General features: G+C 35.4%; 1 protein-coding gene across 1 annotated transcript in view; it reads left to right on the top strand.

The window, feature by feature from the left end:
• Window positions 1–23,678, top strand: part of CAPZA1 (capping actin protein of muscle Z-line subunit alpha 1) — a 44,090-nt gene extending 20,412 nt beyond the window's left edge. The window contains exons 2-10 of the mRNA XM_020871524.2: window positions 3,890–3,953; window positions 5,906–5,957; window positions 7,123–7,186; window positions 12,115–12,321; window positions 15,547–15,626; window positions 16,209–16,287; window positions 19,039–19,110; window positions 21,150–21,212; window positions 22,145–23,678. Of these exons, the coding sequence (XP_020727183.1) occupies window positions 3,890–3,953; window positions 5,906–5,957; window positions 7,123–7,186; window positions 12,115–12,321; window positions 15,547–15,626; window positions 16,209–16,287; window positions 19,039–19,110; window positions 21,150–21,212; window positions 22,145–22,285 (822 nt within the window). The 3' untranslated portion in view covers window positions 22,286–23,678. The remainder of the gene's footprint in view (window positions 1–3,889; window positions 3,954–5,905; window positions 5,958–7,122; window positions 7,187–12,114; window positions 12,322–15,546; window positions 15,627–16,208; window positions 16,288–19,038; window positions 19,111–21,149; window positions 21,213–22,144) is intronic.
• The last annotated feature ends 250 nt before the right edge of the window (window positions 23,679–23,928 follow it).

Here is a 23,928-nt window from a genome sequence, read left to right as displayed (position 1 = left end):
ATGGCATTTCCATCAAATTTTGTAACTTGAAAATTTGTGGGTAACTTCAGAAATATGAGTAATGTGAATTTTCAGTTTGGTAACTTCTATTGTTATATATTCAAACATTAATACGTAGTATGTAAAATATGGCTGTAGCTTTATTCTTTTAAGGGAAGTTGCTTTTGGGGTAGCATATGAATATATTTTTGAATTGCATGCACTTAATTTTTCTTGACTGGGGAGTTTCTTAATTATGTAAGCATTATGGGAAATGCACCTTGACAGAAAGACCATAGCTGCTCAACAGACTTACCACAAATAGGCTAAAAAAATAGGTTTGCTTTTCAAAATAGGTTTGCTAATTTCTTTTTTTTTTGGTTTGCTAATTTCTTAAATAAGTGATTGATAACAACAGTTAACAAGTACAGTAATATGATTAAGTGCACTTGCAAAGCATATATACACAATTGGAAATCCATATTAGAACTGTAGTCCTGTATAGTGTAATTCTCATGAGTTGAGAAGCACTTCTTACTTCCTTATTAGAAACTCATATCTTTTTATTGTTGTTGCTTAGTTAATATAAGAGCTTTATGGAGTATTTCCTCTTAATCTCCACCAGTTTTCATCAGTTTTCGTCACAGGGTATCTACCATTACCCTGCAACATCAGAGTTCTGAAACTGTACGTGCATAAGAATACCTGAAGGTGTTTGTATTATGGATTCCTCAACCCTGCTTCCAGATGGTCTATATACAAGTTTGTCTTCTAAGTCTTAAAGATACAGAGAGTTTTATAGCTCAGAGAAGTTTTGCAGATCTCCTAATCTCTTTTAGGAGTTGGATTATTTTGAGGAAATTCAGAATCAAAAAAAGTTAGCAAAGCTTCCAGAATCACAAATCTAGTTAGTTAACGGACCAACAGATCCTAGTAATTAGAATCAAGGGTTTTCATTCGGCCTTGCTGCATGAGTCAGTCAGCCTTTCTTGCCTGAAAAGATAAGTTTAGTTATGAAGCAGCTTTTCTTTTACTCCTTTTAAAATAAGGGCAAAATCATATAAGATCTTCCATATAAACCTAGGGATGCCAAAGTTGTAAACTATTTCCCTCTTTTTCAAATTCTCAACCCCAGCTTTATTTTCCAAAGACTCAGTGTCTTTTTTTCTCTGCCTTAAGAATGATTTGACTTTGGTAACTTTAATTTTATTTTAGTCAACAGGAACTTAAAGTTGTTTGAAGGAAATGGAAGAAATCAACAGAGCATGCCTAACTGGAAAGTAGAGCTCAGTTTATTGTTAGGTATACATGTTCCTCTTTGCCCCTTGTCAGTAACTTGAATCAGCTTTATATTCATCACATGAGATATTAGGGAATTTTTAGTAGCCTCATAGTGTGTGGGAATTATATGAGAGACCCTTTGAGGTCAGTCGTATTTCATTGCTAACATCATTGTTATACTTACACATTATTACACACTTACACATATATAGATATAATTAAATGATACTCCAGATTGTTGGATGGTTTTCTTTCTATTATATAGGTTCTTACATTCCTTGTATTTTATGTTTTACTTGTTGAGAGATGAGAGGTTGATTTCTATAGCAGATTAAATACACGGTTTTTACCTTACCTTTTATGCCAAAACTTTTTATGAAAGTGTAGGGAAAAAATGGAATGGGAAGAGGCATAAATTAGTAATAGTTTAAATTAGTAAGCGTGTCATCAGTGGACCAAAGTTTGTTTGGTTTTTTTCTTTAGCAATTTTTAAAAATAATACAACGTTAATTTTTTATTCATATTATTTTTAAAATTTTGTTTATTTTATTTGTGCTGGGTCTTCATTGCTGCTCGCAGGATTTCTCTGCTTGCAGTAAGCAGGGTAGGGGGCTACTCTCCAGTTGCAGTGTGCAGGCTTCACATTGCAGTGGCTTCTCTTGATGCAAAAGACAGACTGGGGCACGGGCTCAGTAGTTGTGGTGCATAGGCTTAGTTGCCCTGTGGCATGGGGAATCTTCCAGGGCCAGGGATTGAACCCTTGTCCCCTACATTGGCAGGCAGATTCTTCTTAAGCAGTTCTTGATAAAAAGTGAAATGGTTCAAAAACATGAAAAAAATAAGATCAGAGGAAACCCAAAACCCATTGAAGAAGAAAACTGTTGTGGAAGTAGGGGCTTTTCTGGAGAACATCAATTTAAGGAGAAAGAAGGGAAGAACTCAGAACAACTTTGGAATGGATTAGTTGCAGAATTGGTCTCTAAGCTTTCTGGACCACATGGCGACTCCTCTCATTCCCATTTGGGCTAAGCTGCAGACAGTAGCCGGAGAAGGCAATGGCAACGCACTGCAGTACTCTTGCCTGGAAAACCCCGTGGATGGAGGAGCCTGGTAGGCTGCAGTCCATGGGGTAGCGAAGAGTCAGACACGACTGAGCGACTTTGCTTTCACTTTTCACTTTCATGCATTGGAGAAGGAAATGGCAACCCACTCCAGTGTTCTTGCCTGGAGAATCCCAGGGACGGGGGAGCCTGGTGGGTTGCCGTCTATGGGGTCGCACAGAGTTGGGCACGACTGAAGCGACTTAGCAGCAGCAGCAGCAGCAGACAATAGCATTAGCCCTCAGAATATAGCATTGAGAAGGAGCTTTGGGAGCATAGAGTCAGGGCAGTGCCCCAGGTAGCCTATGACCATAGAATGCTCACTCAGAAGATAATCTGCTCACACGTTCTCAGCAGCAAGTCTACTGTTTGCCTCCCCTACAATCAAGGAGATAAACTGCAGCTAAACAGAACAGGCAAACTAAAATAAATTCAAAGAGAAGCAACAGTACCATGAAAGAGAAGTACAAAAATCAACAGTATATCTAAATTCTTAGGAAACAGTCCATAGAACAAGACTTTAAGTATAGTTAATATCCTCAAGGAGACACCAGAGATTATTGCACGCGCGCGCGCACAACACACACACACACAAGTCTTGGAAGTTAAAATAGAATTGAATAGCAAAATGGGCACAACTGAAGAGCATGCTAATGAGGTGGAAAATGCAGCTGAGGAATTCTCCCTACACCAGGCATAAAATGACAGAAAAGATAAAACATAGGAGAAACAATTAGATACGCAGGTTAGATCCTAACATTTCAGCATCCATCTCTAATCAGAGTCCCAGTAACAGACTGGCAGTAGTGGGAAGGAGAGAAATTTAGAATAAATAATAGAATAAATATTTTCCACAGCATTCTTTAGGACGTTTAGTGTTGAATAGTCTAGGTGACAAGAATCATCTTTGTCTTGCTTATAAAATTAGTGACACTGCTTATGTTTCATAATTATTGAGTATGCTATAGAGCTTTGGTAGATAACCCTTTATAAAGTTAAGTAAGTTTATTCTATTCCTACTAAAAACTAGTAGTTTTGTTGTTGTATTATGATATTTGAACGGGTATTGAATTTTTTTTCCAGCGTAAGGTAAGATGATCACAGGGTTTTGCTTCTTTAATTTGTAAGTTACATTGATTTATTAGTATTGAATCATCCTTGTATTGGGATAAACACCATAAACATAAATTGGTATAAAACCAATTTAATTTAGTTTTGCTTGAGGGTTTATAAATAGGATTGTAGCTTTCTCTTTTTGTGACTATAGTATATCTTGACCAAAATTGATCTTTCAGCTTTTTAAAAAGAAGTAAAGCAGCATGTATATCCCCAAATTAGAACATACCTGTATGGATAATAAACACTTTGAGATGTCTTGTGAAAGGAGAATCTGAAGGCTGCTAACCAGTAAGATTTAAACGAAATTATATTTCAAGGGATGTGATAAAAATTTTGTTGTCTGTTAATTCCTTCCCATCTTATATGCTACTCTTCATAATTCTTTTAATGTAAATTTTATTTCTCTTTAGGTACGCATAGCTGCTAAATTTATCACTCATGCACCCCCAGGAGAATTCAATGAAGTGTTCAATGGTGAGTAAAGATTAGTACTTAGTTATTTCAGACCCTCTTTAATCACTTACAAGCACTTATTGAATGTTTGCCGTCTCTCTTAATCCTTAGAACATTATAGCTATAGCTAAGGAAATCAGAATTCAGAGGTTAACATAACTTACCCAATATCACCCTATCACCCAGCTGGTAAGTGTCAGAGCAGGGATTTAAACCCAGGTCTGCATCAAAAGCATGCTCTTAAGACCCCAATACATTAGGATACCTATCTTATGTGAGAAAAGATTTAAAGTAGTTCAGTATTGATCAATGTAGAAATAATATTAAATTTCATAGTTATCTATCATTATAAATCATAGCTTAAATCTCTTCAGTGCTTTTACTCAAGAAGTGCCATAGTTCAGGACACTTTCTAGAGCCACTGGGGCAGAACTGACTGTATCCAGGGAGCTTGTTAAATACACAGATTCTAGTGTTGTCATCCTCCTAAGATTCGTTAGATCTGGGTTGGAATGGGTAATCTGCTTTATCGGGTCCTTCAGGTGATTCTGAGTCACAGCCATTTTGAAAACCACTATTCCAATATATTTACAACCTTCCATACTATTTACTGTCTTAACATAGCTTACAGAATAAAAAAATGTAAATGAGGCAATATAACTATATTAATGTCTATCATCATAATCCCATTTTAAGTTGTAAACCGATTTTATCTTAAAATTCCCCTTAAGTAAAATCATAATCTTTGTGCATCTTGGTTCAGTTTAGCAAACATTTATTTTGAAATTCTACTTTTACATTAAAAGGTTACCTCCTTAGTTAGGGGAACTGTATGATGTTCATTTGCACCTGGCTCAGAGCTCCACAAATTGTGGAACAATCAATAATCTCCACTGATAAAATTAATGATGCAGAGGAAAAACAACTAGGAGAAATATGAATGTTATTTACAAGGAGTAAAATAACACAAAAGAAGTAAATCAAGACATTCTTCTTTATAGACTTGTTTTGACTATTTGAGCACTAACAAGGAAAACAAATGCAGCCTTTCTTTGCCTAGTCTGTCTTCCATATTGACCAAGTATAAATTTTCAACAACAGAGCTTTTAGAAATTCTCCTGCAACTTGAACTTTATACAGCTGATTAGCTCAAATAAATTCTTGACTTATTAATTAGTGGCCTTTTTAAAACAAGTACCTTGTTTTATTTCTGACAATTGAATGTACTTTATAGGAATATCATGAGAATAGTTGATACCAAAGCATTAGATTAAGAATTGGCAAGCTACTTATGACATGACGGCTGGTTTTTATTGGTATGCTACACATTGAGGTCTGCCAGCCCCTTCTTTCAGAAGCTCTAAGAGTCAATTGCCTTTTCCTTATCATCAGCCTTCTCTCTTGGCAGACTACAGTGCATGTGTTCACAAAGAGTCATATTGAACACACACACACTTGGAGTTAATTCTTGGTAGTTTCTTAGTAACAGGGACCCTCCTCTTCCAAAGGAAAAGTGACTGGACTCTTGACACACAGCCTTTTGAAAAGATTATAGGCCCTGCACTAGATGCTCCGAGGAAAGTATGTTTAGCAATTTCGCTGCCACTGACTGAATTGTGCCCAGCTCTTTTGATCTGTTACAGAAAAGCCTACAATTTATTTTACAAGGATTCTTTAGATATAAGTTATCAGTCCTAACTTTAAGTTTCTATAAACCATGTTTTTCATTTGCTATATCAAACTCCTTGAGAATTTATTGTTTTATTATATCACAAATCTATGCAAATCTGTGAACATTATTAGCATCTGTTTGTGTATGTACATTTTTAGAATTTCAACATATATAGTATATCCATACCTAATCTTGCAAAGCCTGATTTTCTAGAAATCTAATTTAGAATTCTGCTAAAATTTCTCAAGTTTGCCTTCTATTGAACATTTGAATTTTAACATCTTTAACATTGTTTCCTCAGATGTCCGGCTACTACTTAATAATGATAATCTCCTCAGGGAAGGGGCGGCACAGTACGTATCTTTCTAAACCCACTTACTTGTTATTGTAATATTGGGTAAACCATGTTGATAATAAACTAGTACCCTGAAAACAGTTTAAAATACTTCAAAATAAAGCAGTTTTATTATGGTTTTTTTTTTTTTTTTAGTTGTTTTTTTCCCCCCTTGGAGAAAGCTTGTTCCCTCCAAACATTATTTCTTTAGTTTATTATGTATGGTCTTATTTTTATTTTTACTCAGATATTTTTTCTCTGTTCAACAGAATTTAATGTTAGCTATTACACTTTCTTCTGTAGTTCTTTTTGTTCATGCTGCATATTTTTTTTTTTATAACTGTCAGTTGTAGAAAAATTAGGCTGGTACTGAGAAGTGATGATGTTTCTCACATTGCCAAGAATAGCAGATACTGAGAAGGTACCTTAATAGAGTTAACCAAAGAATAATTACATGATTATTCTATCCAATCATTGTCCTTGTCCTCAAAAACATTAAATTTGTGGTTGGTTGGTTGATTTTCTTGTCTGTTTTAAATCTTAAACACTGTCTAGCTATTAGGGCCTCCAGTTCTCTGGTTTTATCTGCTTTACTCTTCAGTACAAAGTACTCTTTCAGTTACTGTCTATCCACCTGGCCCACAATTCCTTTGTAAATAGGAAACCAGAGTTGGATAATGACTGAGCAGAGGTGGGGTGGGGAGCTGGAACAAGTTTTTTATTTTTCTTTTTTTTTTGATGCAGAGCAACAAATAATTGTTATAAAGGCATTTGGTGTGATATATAATTGGTTTGGATTTTAGCTGTAGAAAATATTTTAAGAACTGCTGCTTGTGAAATAATCTTCTGCCCTGTCCAATACTGTTGTGTTTTTTTTTTTTTAATTCATTTTGGGACCAGATTCTGCAAACCTAAAATTTGCACAGAACCACTATAATTTCTATAATGAATGATGCCCCAGTTACATATTCTCTTTCACTGTTTTGTGAACTACCTCCCCCCACCCCCCGTTGTGGCATATGGCATGCAGGATTGTAGTTCCCCAAGGGATCGAACCCGTGCCCCCTGCAGTGGAAGCATGGGGTCCTAACCACTGGACTGCCAGGGAATTCCCTGAACTACCTGTTATACTTATTTATATATAATTCTGTTCTCTCCCTCTTCTTCCTTTTAAAAAAAAACAGTGCGTTTGCCCAGTATAACATGGATCAGTTCACACCTGTGAAGATAGAAGGATATGAAGATCAGGTAATAGTTATTTCTGTTAGATATACTGTGCCTGGAAGGTAGTAGAAATACTGTAAAACAGATGTCTGAAGATAAGATGCTGAGTAACTTCATGTCTTAGCTTTTGTAAATATTCTACATACTAGGAAATTCTTCCTCCCTCTGAAAATAGGAGTTTATTTGAAGAGAGAATTGTCCCTAACAAAAGAACGATGCAAGTAAAAGGAATTAAGTTTTACACAAGCTTTCCAGCTGTCCCTAATTCTCCTTGGTAAGAATAACAGAAGACATTATATTTAATAGGAAAACAAGGATTCCTGTTCAGATACAGGAACAAAGTAAATACATATTCCCCCTTTTCCCCCACAGTTATTAACATTACATGACAGGGCTTTTTAGATTCATTAATGTACACTTCAAAGGTAGTATGGCATCAAATAGCAGATGCCTTTTCACAGTCAATCCCCTTTGAACCCACAAGTCCAAAGAATTTATCTTAGGAAATAAGCATATAAGTGTAAAAAAGATTATTTGAAGCAAGGTTATGATAGTGAAAAATTGGGAGCAGTCTAAATGTCCAACATTAAATTAAATATCTGTAGGCCAAAATCCTATGTAACCATTAAAAACTGATAGAAATATTGAACTGGGAATATGTTTATGATATATTAAGCTAAAACATGAAGCATCATGTAGTGTTGTGCTAGTTTATTTTTTAAATAAGTATTTAAATGAACAGTTGTATTAGAATTTGCATCTTAAATTCTGTGAAAGGTACATCTTACTTTATGTGCCATTAAGAAAGTGAAAATACTGTCAATTAAATTATAACAGTTTTAAGATGCTGTCACTATACGATGCATCCCGTTTTATGAGATGTTAAATCATGAGGGGAATGTATGCATCTTAAGACTCAGAAATAAAAGTAATAAGAAAGAAAAGAAATAAAGTAGTATATAGATGTGCATAGAAATTGAAATGTGGGAAAATACATACCAAAATGTTAACTCTCTATGTTGGGATCACAGGATTACTGTAATTTGTTTTGTTTGTTGTTTGTTTTGGTTTATATTTGTGCTTATCTTTTTCAATGAAAATAGATTAATTACAAGTATAAAAGACAAGAAAATACTGTTTTTTTTACTTTACAAGTATAGTTTACAAGTTTTTTTAGTTTACAAGTATTTACTTTATACTTTACAAGTATAAAGACAAGAAAAATAAATGATTAATATTTCTTACAGTTGATATTGTATACTTTACTAATAATGGCAGGATTATTGAAATAATAAATAAGGTTTGTTTGCAGATACATGATATAAGAACATTCCCATATACATGTGGTAGCCAGCTTAAAAATGTAGTCAAAAAGAGATCACATTCTTAGCCACAACAACACATTACCTAGACTTAAAAGGAAAATATGGAAAGACATTTGAGTTAATAAAGTAGATGCCATTACTGCATATAATAGGAAATCGGCTGCAGTGGGTTAACTTAATAGAGCCTTTTTGTCACATAAGAAGTCCAGAGGTAATATTTAGGAATGTTAAGGCAGCTCCCTCCTGGAGGAGGGCATGGCAACCCACTCCAGTATTCTTGCCTGGAGAATCCTCATGGACAGAAGAGCCTGGTAGGCTATAGTCCATAGGTCGCACAGAGTTGGATATGACTGAAGCAACTTAGCATGCATGCAGACACACATGGCAGCTCCATGTCATCAGAGACCCAAGTTGCTTCTAGCTCTCTCTTGTGCCATCCTTATGTATGGTTTTCATTATTGTGTTCTCAAGATAGCTGATCCGTCTCTGCACTCTGAATCCAAGTTCCAGGAAGGAAGAAGGAGGAAGGTGCAAGAGGTGCTATTGGCTGTTCCAGAAGCAACTTCCACTGATAAATTATTGCCAGAATGCGTATCACTTTATCATTTTGAGAAGTGTTTTCTTTTTAGTTGGACTCATTGCCTTGAAAAACCTTTAAGGTTCTGTTAGTAAGGAAAAGGGAGAAGAATGGATATTGGATAGAAACTAGCAAGAGTCTGTCATACAGTTTATATGTACCTACCCCCACACATTTTAATCAGAGAAATAAATGGAAAATTAAATAGACTTAAATGCCACATTTCAGAAAAAAATAATATGGAAAGTTTATCTGAATAAGAAATATAAATAATATGGGAAGCTTTTTCAAATAGATTCCATACAATTCCTATGAAAATTGTAATAGACCATACAGGATTGTTCTGATCAAGAACAACAACGAAGGTAGATTAATGCCAGCAAACATAAAAACATAAATTATAGTAGAGCCTTAATCGAAGTACTGTAAAACAGAAAAGGAAATAATTGATTAAATGTATAAAATTAACCTTAACTTTGATTTCCAAAGCCAGCTGTATACCTAGATTAATTCCAAATGTAGTTTTTTGAATGTTTATTTGTTTATTTTTGGCTGTAATGGGTCGTCATTGCTGTGCCAGGGCTTTCTCTAGTTGCAGCAAGTGGGGACTGCTGTCTAGTTGCAGTGTGCCGGCTTCTTGTGGTGGCTTCTCTGGGTTTTGGAGCACAGGCTCTAGGCACTTGGGCTTCAGTAGTTGTGGCACACAGGCTTAGTTGCCCTGAGGCATGTGGGATCTTCCTGGACCACTAGACCACTAGGGAATCCTAAAGGTTAACTAATTTTTAAACATAAAAATTTAGTAGGAAATGACAAGAGATTCATAACTTGAGTAATGATGAAACATTTAAAAAGTCATAAAAGAAAGTATTTTTTACTTCTACAAAATAAAAAAGTTTTAAAAATAAAATGTAAAAGGGAAAAAATAACATGTCTTAAACATAATAAAAAGGTTATTCAAGTACGCTAGGATGATGTCAAGAGTTCAGTAGATAAATGAGCAACAAATATGAACCAGCTGAACTCAACTGGAAAATACAAAGCAAACTTTAAAAAGTGTTAGATCACCTACTAATAGTAATTAAGGAAGTACAAATTAAAATTTTAATATGAATGTGCTTGCCTTTGAGTTACAAAAGTTGTAAAATTATAATAAGAAAGCTTTATGAAGGTAAGACTAAGGAAATTGTTTTACGTATGGTTCCTACTGTCATTATTATTATTATTTTTTTTTTTAATTTTTATTTTTTTTTTCTTCCATTTATTTTTATTTGTTGGAGGCTAATTACTTTACAACATTGCAGTGGTTTTTGTCATACATTGAAATGAATTAGCCATGGATTTACATGTATTCCCCATCCCGGTCCCCCCTCCCACCTCCCTCTCCACCCCATCCCTCTGGGTCTTCCCAGTGCACCAGGCCTGAGCACTTGTCTCATGCATCCAACCTGGGCTGGTGATCTGTTTCACCCTAGATATACATGTTTCGATGCTGTTCTCTTGAAACATCCCGCCCTCGCCTTCTCCCACAGAATCCACAAGTCTGTTCTATATCAAGGTTTTTTAAAGATAGGCTGGTGATAAGGATAGAAATCTCAAGAGTAGGAATTCTTTTCAAATAATTTTCTTTTTTTAAAGGAAACTTTATTTTTAAATAGTGACTGTGTCAGAAGACAAATGTAAGTTAGGGGGAAATATGTGGAATTCAAAACCCAGGCAAAAGGATAATCTCCCTATAGTTCAACTAGAAAAAGACTCAGTAGAAAAGTGGGCAAAGTTTAGGTACAAATAGTTCACCAAAGTGGAAATACAAAAGACCTCTTTTTTTTTTTAAGGGGAAAAGAAACACAGGTTAAGATTTCTACTGATGATGAGCTTGTAACTTAGTACAACATTCTGTGATAGAGGGCAGTTTGTCAGTCTTTATCAAAATTATGAATGTGTTTACCCTTGACCCAGTTGTCCTGTTTCAGGGAATTTATAGCACAGCTTTGCTTGGCACATGTACATAACTTGTACATAAAAGGACATTTGTCGCAGTATTGTTTATAACAGCAAAAGATTAGAAACTACCCAAGCTATCCATTAATAGGAGACTGGTTGAATATATTTTTGTATATCTATACAATGGAATCATACATGGCTGTAACAAAAAAACAAGGAAGTTCCATAAGCACTAATATGGAAAGATTGCCTAGATACAGCAAATTTAAAAAGAGAAAGTACAGTATAGTTTTCTAGTTTTTGTTTAAAAGAAAGGGATAGAGAATTAGAATACATTTGTATTCATTAAAAAAGAAAAGAAACACCAAAAGAATCATCTAAATCAGAAATTGGCAAATTTTTTCTGTAAAGAGTTAGAGTAAATATTTCAGCCTTGTGGGAAAGAGTCAGCCTAGACTACTCAGCACTGCTACTGCAGCAGGAAGCAGCCATAGACAATACAAAAAAAAAAAAAAAATCAAGCGGGGATGTATTCAACAAACTTTATTTACAAAAACAAATGGCACTTCATACATAGTTTGCCAAAGACAACTCTTGCTCTAAATTAATAAAATCACTTACCTTTGTGGGGAAGGGGGAATATGTAGGGAATTTGGTGAATGGTAGATAAAGGTGAGAAAAAGATTTCACTGTATATTAATTTTTTTTTACTTTTGAATCATATGATTGATTGTATTACCTATTTTAAATGCTAAGTGTAATGACTGGAAGAAATTCATGAAATATGTGAAAAAGAAATGCAGAAGTATACTTTTAAGTTTTTATTACAGCTATGTGTGTATGCATAGGTTGTATATTAATTGTATAGGTTGTATATTATAGAAACCAAAATATGAAGGATATTGTTAGGATGGGGGAAATGTCACTTTAGAGTTGACTTACCCCAAAGATCATATTTTTATAAAAATACAGGTTGATTAAAAAATTTATGAAAGAGCATCATCTGACTAAATGAAGAGTTAATCGCCTCTAGAATTTTTGTTTCTTTTGTAAAATGTGACAACTGTCTTTTTTTACAGTTACTTAATTCTGTAATTATTCTTTGGAAGGTCTTAATTACAGAACACGGTGACCTGGGTAATAGCAGATTTTTAGATCCAAGAAACAAAATTTCCTTTAAGTTTGATCACTTACGAAAAGAAGCAAGTGACCCCCAGCCAGAAGAAGTAGACGGAGGTCTGAAGTCTTGGAGAGAATCCTGTGACAGTGCTTTAAGGGCCTATGTGAAAGATCATTATTCCAACGGCTTCTGTACTGTTAAGTATCTGCCTGCTTCATTATTAGAGTTTTATTTCTTATATTTACCTTATCATTTGGAGGCTTTGGCCAGCCACAGACATCTCTTCTTAGTTACAGTTTCTTCTGCATTTTATTCCCTAAATTGTTTTTGAAAGGAGTATAAAAGGGACATTTTACATGGAAAATTCTTTCTTAAAATCCCAGTGCAAAAAATTTTATTTATTTTTAATTTTTTTGGCCATGCTACAATACTTGCAAGATCTTAGTTCTCCCACCAGGGATTGAACCCAGACCATGCCAGTGAAAGCAACAAGTCCTAACCACTGGACCACCAGGGACTTCCCTAGTGCATAAAAATTTTAAATCTCAGTGAATCCTATTTCAAATTTGTCTTATTTAAGAAATGGCCTTACACTCATTGAAAAGAACTTTTTACAAAGCTACTTCTGCATAAGTGATTTAATTGGATAGTCAAAACTATTTGAACCAAACAGCTGTTTAGAAATCAAAGGTAATTTTAACTTTATTTTAATATCTTTTGATGGGAAAAAAAGATAAACTTTGGTTCTAACAATTTTCCCTTTGTAAAATTGTGACATTTTTAAGAAAAATGTTGGTTAGATTATTAATGCATAATGCTGTACATAAATGCTGGTTATCATTATGTTTTTTTCTTATTTTTTTTGTTTTTAAATAATAGAAAAAACACATTATGATAGATAAGCACAGAACTCAGTTTTGGAACCTAGTATGGCAAGGAGAGACATGACATACACACTTTTTTAGAAATTGACTATTCGTTCTTAAATATACTTTCAACTTATCGTTTGTTACCTATTCAAAATTTTCACTACTCATTTCTTAATTTGGAGAGCTTCCACACTGAGTAACCCTACCGTGTCCTCTTCTCACTTCTCTTAGCTAATAAATAAGCTACAGAAAGTATTCTAACAGTGTCTGCTGTTTTAGATCCTCAGCTGTTCTGCTTAATAATTCTTAATTTTATCTCAATAATCCTTGTATTTTTCTGTATTCAGTTGACCCTTGAAGAGTGCAGTGGTTGGGATAACCAACCTATTGTGCAGTTGAAAATTTGAATATAATTTATAGGAGGCCCTCCATGTCCAAGGTCCTTTTGTATCCACAGTTATTCTTCCCACCACAGATTTAACCAATGGTGGATTATGTAGCACTGTAGTATTTACTGTTGAATAAAATAGTAGCTCAAACCCGTGTTGTTCAAGGATCAGTGGTACTATGTTCCAGAACTTTCCTGTTGTCCTTAGGCATCTCCTCCCTCACGTTTTAATAGGATTAAGAATGACATGAAATCTTTTTATTTCTCTTCTTTCCACACTCAGAAATCTTCTTTCTTTCAGGTACTTCCATCTGAGGAAGAAGGATCCATGTTCTTGATTTCATAGAGTCCTAGCTACTTCAAGATGTCTAATTGTGACTTCATTTTCTCTTTTGATAAATAGTTCTCTTTACCTAGAAATATTTTTATTTCTCCTGTGCTTAAGTAGGGTGGGAGGGAGGACATTTATTCAGTCAAAATAGTAATTCCTACAAGTTACTTCTCTTCCTTCTCTTTCCACTTTCCCCTTCCTCCCTTTCCTCTACCTCTCCCTTCCCTCATCTCTCTCTCTCTGCTGTCCAAGCAAACCAGGGAGCGTTCTGCTCCTACTAGTGCCTTCCTCATTACTTAGCCACTTCTTAACTCTATGAATTTTTACTTCAGTCCCTACTCTACAGAAACTGCTCTCTGAGGTTAACTAATGGTTCCTGAATTACCTGACCCAGTGTCCTTTTTTTGGTCCTTGACTTTTGTATGGCATTTCACACTGAGGCCAGTCAGCTACTTCTAGAAATTATCTTTCCTTAGACTGCTATGTCAGTACCTTCTAATTATTCCTTTTTTTTTTTTTTAAGTTTCCATTTATTTATTTTCTGGCTACACTGGGTCCTAGTTGTGGTACACAGGATCTTTAGTTGCGGCATGTGGGATCTAGTTCTCTGACAAAGGATTGGACCCAGGCCCCCTGTATTGGGAGCAGAAGTCTTAGCCACTGGTCCGCCAGGGAAGTCTCCCTATAATTATTCTTATTCTGTCTCTACTTATTTCTTGTCCTCCCCCTTACTTTTGTAAATGTAGGCATTCCCCATCACTGTATTTCTCTTTCTCAAAAACTTAACAGTTTATTTAATGTAGGGGAAGTTATAGAATTTGGTGTCAGACAACCTGAGAGTTTGGGCTCTACCTTAGCCACTTTCTGCATGACCTTGGGCAAGAAGCTCTGTGAACTTCAATTTTATCATTTAAACATAATAACAATGTGTTTCACTGTATTTATTGGAGCAAAAGGAAAATAAATATAAAAATGTTTTGTAGACTGTAAAAAAGGCTTCTGTTGTTTCTTTTCCTTGGTGATCACATTTTTGTTCGTTTCTCCTACATTAAGGAACAGTTGGTGTTTCTAACTCCTAGCTGGACATCTCCATCTGAACTTTCCAGTCTGTTAATGACACCAGTCTTTCTAGTCATCCAAGCCTGTCTTCCTTTCTCTTGCTCTTCATTTGCAATATATTGCCAGAATTTTGACTGTACTTCTGCATCCTTATATTCATTGATAGGATCCTAATTTACTGCCAAATTAATTCTGTGACGTCCTAACTTTGAACTTTTCTCAGATTTTACCCTGTATGCCAATATTGATTATTCTCCCAAAATAACAGTTCTGGTCATGTTGTTTTGGTTTCTGTCCACTGCATGTAGAATAAAGTCCAGTCTTCTTAACCTTACATCTACTACCACATGACTTAAGTCTAATCCTGTGTTATCTCCCACAGTTCGACTTCACACACATCCTCTGACCTGACAGAACTAATTACCATTTAGTCATTCATGGATCAGCCCTCTATTTCCTTCCTGAACTGCTTATTCATCTTTATTCTCCATCTCTCCTTATCACAATCTCATCTGTCTTGTAAGGCCCATTCTAACTGGCACCTCTGTTGTACCCTAAACCAGGAGCAGTATTTCCTTCTGTATTCATTATACCACTGTCTGCCCTAGACCTTACCACGTGGTTTGTGTTCCTATTCCGTGGATTCTTGTGAGTGTGTAAGCTCATCCTGTTTGACTCTTCATCGCCCCCAAGGATTTAGCACATTGCTTTTGTATAGTGTTCGTTGCTTAAATATATTTTCAAGAATCTAACTTCTTTTTTTTTTAATAATAGGTTTATGCTAAAACTATAGATGGGCAACAGACCATTATTGCATGTATTGAAAGCCACCAGTTTCAGCCTAAAAACTTCTGGTAAGAAAGTAGATAGTCTCTTCTTTTTTAATCTATATGTTTATATAGAAAAGAAACCAAACCAACAGATGAGACTTGGTTTTCTAATCTAACTAGATTAGAATAAGTTATTTGTTCCCTACTGCAGAGTGAGGCATTTGGATGTCATCATTGAGATTTCTTTTAATTCTAAGATTTTATAACTTATCTTTTCAATATTGCTGTTACATTGAGTGAAAATAAGTGATTAATAAAGTACCCTGTGGAAAGTCTGAGTTTTACTTGGGTTTGTTTAATAATACTTGAGTTATTGCATAACTCAGTGGCCTATGCATGTGTTTGTGGAAGAGCTTCCCATGAGCAGAATAGGCGTGGTTTTCTACTCCAAGATAAAAACAATGAAAAGTAAAAGTCAAATAACTTAGGGAAAGCTTATGATTAGGCCACTTGGATACAAAACTTATACTTGAGTGGATAGAGCCTTGGATTTATCAAACTGGAAATGACTGGTTTCTTTTTTTCTTCTTTCCCAAATTTTCTGCCTCAGTGTCAGACCACCTCTTTCTTACTGCTAATTCTACAGTTGTGTGTGTGTTTTCATAGGAATGGTCGCTGGAGATCAGAATGGAAGTTCACCATCACACCACCTACAGCCCAGGTCGTTGGAGTACTTAAGATTCAGGTGAGATCCCAGTATGTTAGTAGGCCATGTTAAAACATCACATCTTTAAAGCAAACATGCAAGTTGATATTTGCTCTGACATTAGAAATAAGGAGCAACTATATGTAGGGGAAAGGGAGCTAGATGGTAAATAGAAACAGAGGTCTCCTTCCTGGGGAAGTACTGTAGTTAAACAGCTCTTCTGGGTTGATAAAGGACAGTAATGTGACATATACTGTTTGCTTGTTATTTTTCTCTTTCAAAAATAACCTAAGATCTTCCCAGGAATTAACCAAATAGCAGTTATAGAAAAGAAGAAAATAACTAGTTATTAAGAAATGACTATAGAGCGGCTACTGTAACTTACTTAGAGTTTTTAATGTAGTTCATTTAAATGTCTACATATATTTGCTAACTCTTAGCTCTGAAGAAAGCTTCATAAATGGACTTATTTATTTATTTACATTTATAGTTATGATAGATTTTCAACCAAATAAATAGGAATAGAGAGAATGGCCAAGTGTGATTAACCAAGCAGAGTATGGTTCTAATGCTGGTGTCGGGACATGCAGATGAATAAGGAACTTATTACCTCATTTGATACCTAGCTAGACTGAAGTCTTCTGATCCTAACAAATTTGATTTTCAAAACTCATGGTGATTTAATTCTTGAGCCCAACTAACTCTAAAGTTAGATTAAACAGTTACTGATAACTAAGAAGGTCAATACCTAATTTAGCTGTATTACAACTCTTGCTTTAATAACAGTTAGCAAGTGTTGCCTTTTTCAGTGGTATAATTTAATCAAAATATACATGGTAGATGTCATCTATAATCACTTTTTTCCTACGTACCTATTATTTCCTGCTACAAGTAGCTGCACCTCTCGGGAGATTTTCCTAACCGCAGGAGCATGCCCAGCTCAGCTAAGGCAAGCTGGAAGTGTTACCTCCACAGCTCTGGCACAGCCCTTAGTGCCATTCAAAAGTTGTCAGGAAATATGCCAGCTTCTTCACCGTTCAGGTGGGACAGCTCTAAAGCACGCTCTGCAGTCTTCCAAAATCCCGTGCCTGGTAGCTGTGATGTGCTCATTAGTGCACCTGATACTTCTTGCCTTCTGTATCTCACTTCCTCAGTCCTTACTAGTGCTTCCTGAGACGACCTCCGAAATAAACTGTTAACTCTCAGATCTTTATCCTGGGGTCTGCTGCTGGGGGAACCCAACCTAAGATAATATATTGTTCTATATCTGTTGACTATGTCTATGCTCTAGACTTCCTGTAAGTATGGCATCAGCATTATTAACCTGGCAGCTTACTATAAATTTACACAAGGAAATTTATTTTCCTTCTAGAAGGAAATAAATTACGTGTGTTTCAGTTTTGCCAAGGCAAACCTGTAAACTAAGAGAACACATCACAAGTTTCTGATGAAACATTTACAATAGGACCCAGTACCCAGACCTCATTTAAATCTTTTTTTTTTTCCCTTTTTCTTTTTCTTTAATGAATGAGTCTGTGCATTTTATTGTATTTATTTTTTGGCCACACCGTGCCACAGGTGGGACTTAAGTTCCCTGACCAGGGATCATGCTCATGCCCCCTGTACTAGGAGCATAGAGTCTTAACCACTGGACCACCAGGGAAGTCCAGGACTTCATCTATACCTTTTAACCACAGGCTCTCTGATCACACTTTGAGGAAAGGCTTATTATTTCATTTATGTCTTTTAAAAATCAGAGTGAGAGTTACTTGGACATGTCATTAGGATATTTAACCCTTGGTTATTCTATAAGCAAAAGGATAGCTCCAGGAAGACAGTTTCTAAGGATTAAAGTTGATGATAGTCATGTTGAAATTTTTATTAGCAGATGAAACCTAGAAAAGATTTTGTTAATTTTGGTGACTGTGACTGAACTTGTCTTGTAAATTGCTAAAACTTTCCTAGTCTTACATCTAGTTGAATGGTTAGTCTGTCTCTTGGATAACCCTCTTTCTTGCTAATTGTTATAATTGTAGTATCCACTTTGCCTTACCTCCTCAGGACTGCCTTTTTAAAGGGGAAAAAAAAAACTTTTAATTTTATATTGGAGTATAGCTGATTAACAATGTTGTGATAGTTTCAGGTGAACAGCAAAGGGACTCAGCCATACATATACATGTATCCATTCTCCCCCAAACTCCCCTTCCATCCAGGCTGCCACATAACATTGAACAGAGTTCCCTCTGTTATACAGTAGATTCAGGACTGCTTTTGTCTTACTTACTTTTATAGCCTGATTTACCAATAGAATATTTGTTTTTCAATCCTCTCTTTAATCCTCAGTTTCCTGCACCTGGTCAGATCTGCTTAATCAAAACTGATGATATTATAAATGGAGAGATGTGTAAAAGATTAGGACCCATTAAAATTTCTTGGTTTTCACAGAGAAAAACTAATGTTAAATGACTTTATTTTAATTATTTTAATACTTTTCAGAGCGTAATCTTATTTATGATCTTTCTGTTCACAATGCCAAGTACAGTGTCTGGAATGCAATAAGCACATAGTAAATGTTTATTAACTAATAATCAGTTCTTCCTGCTAAGTAAAGAGAGTTCTTAAATTTAAGTGTCCTGTGAATTTTAAGCACCATTATAAATTACCATTGGCCATATTAATTGTTTGCTCAGAGTTGGTGAGATTGGGGGTGGCTAAAGGCATGGATTTGTGCTCTAAGCAGTAAGTTTCTATGTGCTCTAAGCACTTACATTTCTTAACTTTCTCACACAGGTTCACTATTATGAAGATGGCAATGTTCAGCTGGTTAGTCATAAAGATGTACAGGATGCAGTAACTGTTTCGGTGAGTGTGGAATATTTAATATATGTCTCAGTTGTGTCTTGTTTTTCTTTAAAAAAAAAAAAATTAGATCTTTTGATCCTGAGTACTGATTCTGCCACTAGAAATGTAGGTTGTTTTCATTGCTTTGATTTTGGCAGATTTTTTTTTTTTAAGAACTTTATAAAAGACTTTTTTAAAAAAAATTTTTATTGAATATAGTTGATTTATAATGTGTTTCAGGTATATAGCAAAGTTTTTCATATACACACACACATATGTATGTGTGTGTGTGTGTGTGTGTGTGTGTGTGTATGGATTTCTGTGTCAGCTCAGAGGTTAAAGCGTCTGCCTGCAATGCGGGAGACCTAGGTTCGATCCCTGGGTTGGGAAGATCCCCTGGAGAAGGAAATGGCACCCCACTCCAGTATTCTTGCTTGGAGAATCCCATGGACGGAGGAGCCTGGTGGACACACACACACACACACATATACATACCTACATATATTCTTTTTTAGATTCTTTTCCATTATAGGTTATTAAAAGATACTGAGTATAATTTCCTGTGCTACTCAGTAGGTCCTTATTTTTGGCAGCTTATAATTGTTAGTATATAACCAACCAGTTTTGTTGGTTAGTTGATGATAGTTCACAGACCTTGACTGAGAATAGTGATAATGGCTTTAAAGAATTCATGCTGCTTTTTCTTTCTCTCTTGTGAGATTTGCTCAAGGACAGTAATACCTTCAATCGATAAATACCAGGAGGAAGGAAAGTTTGCCAAACTAAACCCTATAGGATTTATCATCATACATTCATATCATTAGAGAAACTCAACATTTTTAGGAATGTTCAATAGTAGTATTGTGCACTATATCTGGAAAAAAGGGGCATAATTTTTTATGCATTTATAGTACTTCTTAATATTCCTAGAAATTACTGAGCGCTCTCCAATAGCTTTTGTTTATGTGTGTTATATCTGTCTGCCTTAGTAGAAATTAAAACTGTGGAATATTAAAAATATATATTTATTAACTTAAAAATAACAGGGATTTCCCTGGTGCTCCAGTGGTTAAGACTCCATGCTTCCACTGCAGGAGGCCTGAGTTCAATCCCTGGTTGGGGAACTGAGATCCCTGGTGTGGACAAAAAAAATCTAAAGCAAAATATAGCATTAACAAACCCATTACTTCTTAACTTCACTTTCATGAAAAACAGCTGTATTTTTCTGAGTTAAAAAAAGTTAGTGAAAAGAATATCATTAATTTACATTTTCACAAAGTGTGTAATGTCTAACTGATAAAAGACAACTGGATTCTCATATGTGCTTCACACATTAGCCCTCAAAAAGTAATGAAGTTGTCACACATTACGTAGCTTCTATGAAACTACATGAGTAAAAAAGGCAAGTAACTAGGTCTTAGTATTATTACAAATAAAAAGTAGTTTTGACTCTTTTGAAAGAATCTTGGGACGCTGCCCTAGAAATTAAATCTCACCCTCTCTAATTCCATTTACTTAAAATTGTGAAAGGAAGAGTGAGATTAAATTCCTTTTGTACCAAAATCATGTAAAGCAAAATGTGATTGGTTGTGTTATCATCATAAGTAGCAAATAGAGGAGCTCATGAACTTAGAAGATATGATTGATGTGTCTGAGGGTATTGTTTATATCATCTTAAACCAGAGATATTGTCAAGGCATAAAAATGTCAAGACATTTTGTTGTCTTTTGGGCATACTATGGTAGATTGGAAAGAAATATGGTTTGTTTTGATGAGGACCTGGATTTAGATCCCATCTTTATGATTCAAAGGCTGTATAATTTTGGTCATTATTTGAAAGAATTCTGTTTTCTTATCTGCAAAATGGAGGTGGCAATAATAACATCTACTTCACAGGGTTGTTTTGAAAATCAAAGAAGATAATGTGCACAGGAAAACTTGAAAAACTAAATTGTTATACAAATGTTAGTTAAGATGGACTTACTTTTTAGTATCTTTTTTATTCACTGCTTATTTTATTCACTGGTTTTTTTAAAAATTCTTATTTTTCCCTCCATTAGAATGAAGCCCAGACTGCCAAGGAGTTTATTAAAATCATAGAGCATGCAGAAAATGAGTATCAGGTAAGATGACTTGAAACTGTTATTTATAGATCTATATAGATTTTGCTTTTAACACGTTCTGTTACACTTCTCTATCCTTTGAACATATATATACATAATTATTCAGTGATACTAAGTATGGAGACTTTGCAGACCTTGCAACTTTGCATTCTGCTTACAGTCAAGGTTTTGGCATTGGAAGGTACTGCAAATATATCCCCCATTACCCCAAAGTAAAGCATTCCTATGAAACCTTTCCAAGGCCAAGTGGTGTAAAGCAGAGAAGCAATTACCTTAGAACACATCTTGCTATCAGATGCACAGAATGATTGAGATACTCCTCAGATCCTCACAGACACAGTTCACAGCTCTGGCTTGCTTGATGCTGAAATGCTGAGTGTAGTTCCCAAGGAAGGAGCTTGGTGGGACCACTGTTACTGCTCAGGGTGTACCCTGTCCCTATAGCAGCCTCACTGCCAAACAAATGCTGAAAATGCTTTTTTTTTTTTTTTGCTTTGCTAAAAGCAAAGTGAAAGTAGTAGTTGCTCAGTCGTGACCGACTCTGCAACCCCATGGACTACAGCCTGCCAGGCTTCTCCATCCATGGGATTCTCCAGGCAAGAATACTGGAGTGGGTTGCCATTCCCTTCTCCAGGGGATCTTTCCAGCCTAGGGACTGAACCCAGGTCTCCTTCTTTGCAGGCAGATTTGCTACCTTTCTACCATCTGAGCTACCAGGGAAGCAAAGTGAAGTATAGCAAACTTTGGAAAAGCAGGGGATTACCTGTATAGCCCCAGTTTTAGAAATAATACAGGTGGGCTTTTTAACCTGCTTCAGAGATTGGAGAGGTGCTCACTAGAAATCTTCTAGCCTGTAAGTCCTTAGGGGACTCAAGCATGCCCTTTCACTACATCTAGTTTTTGTTCAACTTATTTTCAATTATCTATTACAGACAGCAATTAGTGAAAACTATCAAACAATGTCAGACACCACATTCAAAGCCTTGCGCCGGCAACTTCCTGTTACTCGCACCAAAGTCGACTGGAACAAGATACTCAGCTACAAGATTGGCAAAGAAATGCAGAATGCTTAAAGGCTGAATGTAGGATTCTTCAGTACATGGAAAGAAAGGATTCAACGTATGGTCATATGATAAATAAGTGATTTATAAACAAGAGTGATATTTTGCTAGGGCTTTCAAAGTTAACAGGTTTTCTAGCCTAATGGAATACTGTTGAACCTAGAGCATTGTCTTGATTCTTTTGTGTTTTCTGCCTTGTAATTTTGTTTTCACTATATCTACTTGTAAATCTTTTTTTTTTTTTTAATTCTGCCACATTTAATGATGGAGAGAGATATCTACCCTGGAGTCATTTTACTGTTTAGAAAATTTTCCTAGCCATGAAGCCCTGTTACTGACATAGACAGGTAATATATTCAGTACTTTTCTACCCCATCCTTCAAAGTACTTCTGGTGTTCAGTGGTTTTTACTGGTTGACCAACAGCTAAAGAGGCTATGCTGCAAACTGTAGCTGAATGGAAGACACATTCATCCTTCTCCCTCCAGTTGCTTTGATCATCATTTATAACATCTCATAACTGTAGTTTCATATGTTTGGATTGGGGCTTTTCAGGTCCATTTTGGAGGCCAAGGAAGTTTTCTGGAAATTCCGTCATAGCCAGCTTCTCTGGGGAAGTTGTTTTTAAATCCAAAGACTTGAACCACATTCCCTACATGAACATGTTTGCTTTTTCCCCCCTTCCCTCATTGTCTCCTTCCCACCTAGTACCATTATAGACATGTGCATTTTTAGAAGAGTGTTATCCATTTTTATTACTGTTTTTTTAATATTCGAAAACTGCTGACATACTAGGGGTATAGTAGAGTATAAAACTTGAAGAAATGCAGATGTTGAAGGAATAATAGGTATCTTGTGCTTTAATACTTTGTGGCAGGATTGTACTATAAGCGAATGAATCAAACAACTATGTTCATCACAAACAAAAAACTAAAAATGAACCAAAGTGAAAAGGATAACTTTCAGGCAGTATCTTTCTATTGTAACCTGTTATTTAAGGGAATACTAGTGATTTGTTCTAAATAGGATGTAAAACTTATTCCAAATTACTCTTCCTCAGTCCTGCCTGCCAACTCAAATATAACTGTGATATAGCAACCCTTCCCAGGTTTATTGGCAGGTACAGGTGTGATCTCAGAATACACAGGTGACATAGATATGATATGACAACTGGTAATGGTGGATTCATTTACATTGTTTACACTTCTACGACCAGGCCTTAAGGGAAGGTCAGTTTTTTAAAAACCAAGTAGTGTCTTCCTCCAAATACACGTCAAAAAAGAAGGGTGTTTGTGTTTCGGCTTTGTTTTTGCTGAGTAATACAGTCAAGCAAGAGTTTATTTTTAAGTGACCCGTTGATTTGTGTAAGCATTTTTGTTTATTTCAAATAAAATATATTTGTATAACTTGTCATTCATACTATCCATCCATACTACACTATCCTCTGTATCAGGTAGTCCAATAGAAATACACCTGTTTTGTTCTTAAATTGTCTGAGTCTCTCCTTTTTGAGCCATCTCTTCAGCCTTTGTTCTCAGGGTAAGATGTGGAATTGCTCTTATTTGATGAGAATGTTCAGGGTTTCAACTAGTGTAGATTCAGTGACTATTCAAAGACCAGCTTTTTTTTTTTTTTTTTTTTTGTGGCCATGACTTT

Source organism: Odocoileus virginianus, unplaced genomic scaffold (assembly GCF_023699985.2).
Source record: "Odocoileus virginianus isolate 20LAN1187 ecotype Illinois unplaced genomic scaffold, Ovbor_1.2 Unplaced_Contig_8, whole genome shotgun sequence".
Taxonomy (NCBI): domain Eukaryota; kingdom Metazoa; phylum Chordata; class Mammalia; order Artiodactyla; family Cervidae; genus Odocoileus; species Odocoileus virginianus.
The sequence above is the reverse complement of the archived record's forward strand: the minus strand, read 5'-3'. Positions and strand labels throughout refer to the sequence as shown.